At 44.7% G+C, this 4873-nt stretch overlaps 1 protein-coding gene across 2 annotated transcripts in view; it reads right to left on the reverse strand.

The window, feature by feature from the left end:
* Positions 1-2414: 2414 nt before the first annotated feature.
* LOC123149502 (disease resistance protein RGA5) overlaps positions 2415-4873 on the reverse strand; it is a 4572-nt gene continuing 2113 nt past the window's right edge. For both annotated transcript variants that reach the window (XM_044569168.1, XM_044569171.1), the window contains one exon: positions 2415-4476. In XM_044569168.1, the coding sequence (XP_044425103.1) occupies positions 2559-4476 (1918 nt within the window). In that variant the 3' untranslated portion in view covers positions 2415-2558. The remainder of the gene's footprint in view (positions 4477-4873) is intronic.

A 4873-nucleotide genomic window follows, 5' to 3' on the forward strand; every position in this document is an offset into this window, starting at 1 on the left:
AACCGAGCTCATACGTACGTACCGTACATACGTGTGCATTTGCGTCCGGAGGCACGATTGGCCAAGCCAAGCCATGGACATACCGGTCAGGAGTGTTCGTCCGCTTCTTAATTTACGACCACCTGGCGCGGGGCGCTGGCGTACATTGTTCCGGCAGATGGAGATGGTGACCGTCGCTCCAATGCCTGGCATGCATGGACTGGACGGGACACCGCCGACGGCATCAATGAAGGTGTTCGACCAGGGTTAGTCGGCGCGGTCGACGAGGACACGAAGGTTTTGGACGACGTACGCCATCGGGCTTGCGCTCAATGCCAAGTCAGGGTCGCATCGCAGGGCATCCATGGCGCCGGGCCCGGTGTCGACCAAGAACGTGCGTGTGTTTGCATGGCTTCGTTCGCATGGCAGGCCACGGTCGGCAGCGCGGACAGGCCGGACAAGGCACAGGAGCTCATCGCCATGGACAATGCCAGTCCGGTGCATTATCTTGGGCTCGCCGCGCACTCTCGGCCTGCGCCAATCTAACTCTGTCTGTCTCGACATCATGCAACTTGCTTACAGTGACACCGACGGCGTGCGTTTGCAGATCAACCGAGTACACAGACAGACACTCTAAAATTCCAATTCCATTGGCTCTTGAACATGTGGATCACCCGTGATATCCTACCAGCTACTGAATTGCAAATAATCATACTTGAATGCACGTCGATTAATGGGGTTATGCTGTGCCACTGTCAACATTGTCACGCAAATGTCAGACAGAGATGACGAATAGACATCACAAATTTGTGCAAGTTAGTCACCTAAATTTTTGAAGGAAAGTTAGTCGCCTTAATCAATATATATATACAAGTAATCATGTGCATTCCAGGGAAAAAATATGTTACTCCATCTTCTTTCAGCTATATGTAACCCTCAGACTTAACCATTCATTCATGTAATGCGAGTCTCAGTTGGTACAACAGCAAAGCATAGCGAAGGCTGCATTCTACTTTCAGCTTCAGGCTGATGTATCATATCATGTATGTACACCTGCATGCGCACTGCAGTCTTAGATCAATGAACATAGACACAAGGCTTACCAATTTGAACAAGTCCCAGTTCTCGAAATTATTTACATCCCACGAATGCAATTCTTGTTTACCAATTGATGTAGTAATTGTTGTTACTACTACATCACAATTCACAAGTTAATCCCATGGTACACCAAATGTCAGTGCTAATAAGGAGCTTATCACCAACAAATCAAATACTCCTACTTATCAAGTCAAATAAGTTGCAAACCCAACAGTCCTATTTCCTCATAAACTGAAATAGAACTGCCATGTATAACGCCAGCTGCGTTCTCATAACTGACTGGCATGAATCTTAACCACAGCCAAACTCTGAACTTATGTTCAGCAAAGCTAACCAATGCACAGTATTCCCTCTGTAAACTAATATAAGAGCGTTTAGATCACTAAAATAGTAATCTAAACACTCTTACATTAGTTTACGGAGGGAGTACAAAGTTAGCATAATAACAGATCGGCAGGTTATATCAGCATGATGCCCTACAAAATGCAGTACAAAGTCTAGTCTACCTTTTTCTGCCGTCTTCTTCTGCTTTCTTCTCTGCAGCTGCACCTTCTTCTAAGCCTCTTCTCCTTAGCTACAGAGAGATATTCAGAAAATTAAGTTATAGGGGTGGAAGAAGCAGATACATATAGATAGAACGAAAGCTGCTCCAAGTCATTGGACATTGTGCTGGGAACATCAGACATACGTATTATACAATAAAAGGATTAGGCAAAAAATATAGATTACTAACTGAGATGCCTGGATGGTCCACTGGTAGACACTTCAGTTAACGACGACGCAAGTGCAGAGCAGTCGGTTAACCGTTGAAGACTATTCAGTAGCACTACAGAAACCAGCAGCCTCTATGTACACAACTGTGCAAAAGATAATAAATCTAGATATGAATAAGCTTCATTCCCCTTCTTTCTTTTTTGAAAAATGTGTACCTATGGAAATGGCAGGCGGCGTGCATGTTGATGACGCTCCAATTGGAGGCGGCGGTCAGACTCAAACTGCAAACTCATGTTTTTATTTGATTTGATTTGAAAAGGAGGTCGAACCCACCTCATGCAACAAGACGGCACACGAGCATGAATTAAGGTGAACACCAATGTAAATGACAAGGCAGGCCCAACGGACTGACGTAGCGCTCTTTGACTCGTTGTGATCAGGTGTTCAGCATTGAGCCAATGTAAAGAGTGAGTGGAGAGGTGGGTAGCGTTGGCAACAAGAGAAAACTTTCCCCTGCTTCCTCCCTGCACAACTCTGAATCCTTGTATCCGAAACCACCGGATCTGAAGTATTTGGTGTGACACCATTAGCCAGGTTCATAACAATGTACACTGACATAGCCCTCATGATCCACGCCGAAATTAATAATATTCAGAGGTTGATAAGATTACATTACACATGGTACAAAATTAGTCTGCATGCCCATCAGTAAAACATAATGACCACGCAGTCACAAATACAAACTGCATTTCAACAATAGAAATCAACTAAAATGAAGGGCCAACAGATGGGTGGTTTGGGTGCGCTGATAAAGCATCCCTGAACGCAGACACTATGGCATCACCGATGTCGACCCCACGCAGATAGATTGTCTCAAGGCGTAACAGGTGCTCCAGGCCAACTGGTACAACGCCGTGTTCCCTGGATGTAGAGATACAGAGGAATCTTAGGTTGGGCATGGCCCCCGCCTCGAACCCTAGGTAAGCCCCAACATCTTCCTGTGCCCCAAATGTGAGGCTCTTCAGAACCGGGAACAGTCCCGTGCCCAATATAGCGCTTTCTTTTGGGATATGAGACGTCCCGAGCCAGAGTGCAACGAGGGACGGGAGCTCTCCAAGAAGATTAACCTCCTGAGTTGACGCCTCCTTCACCCACAGCTCTAGGTTGCGAAGGCAATTTAGACCACCCATCCATACGGGAACTCTATGGAATTTCCAACGGCCGCCGATAAATTCCTCGAGTTGCGGAAAAGGATTGGATAATGAGCCCAGTTCGTTATCTTCTACAGTATAGCCAGAACTGAAATGAAGACATTTGAGGTTACGGAGCTTTCCAAGGGAGCTGGCAAAAGCATCACGTTCTGGCTTTTCCCAACCATTCACTCTAATCTTCAGGTTCCTTAGATTGGTCAGCTCTCCGAGACCCATAATAACCTTTACTGAATTCACTTCCTTCATGGACAAATCTTCACCATCTATTACCAGAGTGCGCAGTGATTTCATATTCCCAATACATTCAGACATGAATTTTTCCATCCTAATATTAAGATAGGACAAGCGAGACAACTGGGCTATATCTGAGGGGATGCTCTTGAGTTGTGCAGAAGGCATGTCCAACGTCTCCAAGTAAACAAGCCCTTGAAGTTTAGAGGGGAGTTGTACGTAACATGACACTGTAACATACAAATACCTCAACTGAAACAATTGACCAATAGGAGCGAGGTCAAGTGTGGTCTCCTCATCTAGGTTGTAATCTGTAATTCTCAACACCCGGAGATACTTGAACAGCAAAAGAGAAGGCAGGGGGGCCCAGAAAAGTGTAAATGATCGAATTTGTGATAGGCAGACATCAATAGTTGGGGCATATGCTGCTCCACGACCAGCCACAGAACTCAGAGATAACCGGCGAACCTTGTATTTATTGCCATGCAATCTTGCCATGTCATTATAATTGTACGCCACACTTATAAAGTTATCTTCATCACACCTGCTTAGGATCAAATCAAGCATCATGTCATGTACTCTACATAACACCACCTCTTCACGGTATACCATAACAGGCTGAATCACACTTCTGTTAATTAGCTCATTGAAATAACTCCTCCCAACATCCTCTAGGTCATGCCCATGCAAATTACTCACAAGGCCTTCAGCTATCCATTGCCGAACCAGATCGTCCCTCTCGATGTCCCAGTCCTCAGGATACATACCAAAGTACAAAAAGCATGCCCGCAGATGAGCAGGAAGATGCATGTAGCTCAAGTTTAATATACTCTTCATCTCTTCCAAGGTGGGATTTGTGGCAAGCTGGGTACCCAAAGAATCCCTTATGCTCTCCCAGCTCTTCCTTGACGTTTCTTTATTGGCTAATAGGCTAGCTATTGTGATAACTGCAAGTGGCAATCCATGACACTTCTTCAAAATCTCAGCCATAACTTCTTTCAGATGGGGTGGACAATCATGTTTGGACCCAAATACTCTATTCAACAATAGCATTCTTGAGTTTTGATCACTGAGGGGTTCCATTTTGTAGATGCCCTCGCCGTCATTCTGACAGGCTGCTGCAGCCACGTCTTCCACTCGTGTTGTAACTACTACTCTACTTCCATTAATATCTTCAGGAAACGCACACTTAATGGTATTCCATGTTGGTTGATCCCACACATCATCGACAACAATCAGGTACCTATTCAAATGTTTGCAGAGGTTAATTACATTATAGTTGAACATAATTTAATTATGGACGAAATTATCAACATATTGGAAAAAAAGGTTCGAGCAAATACTCTTTACACAAAAATGATATAGGAACTTCTCAAAGAAGCTACAAATTATCATAATGAATGGAAAAATAACACCAAAAGCATATGACCATTTAGCACATAAGGATTGCATAGGCATTCCAGAACCTTTCTTCCAAAAGAAATCTCTTTATTAATGGCATGGATGAGTACCGAAAGGTTTCCAATATACCCTAGCAAATTTTACACAGTGCATTGTTTTTAAGGCGTCCCGCCTTGGACGCTTAGGCGATAAGGCGCCCCCCCAGCGCCTTACAAATATGCCCGCCTTAGGCGCTTAGG

This window comes from Triticum aestivum, chromosome 1B (assembly GCF_018294505.1).
Source record: "Triticum aestivum cultivar Chinese Spring chromosome 1B, IWGSC CS RefSeq v2.1, whole genome shotgun sequence".
Lineage (NCBI taxonomy): Eukaryota > Viridiplantae > Streptophyta > Magnoliopsida > Poales > Poaceae > Triticum > Triticum aestivum.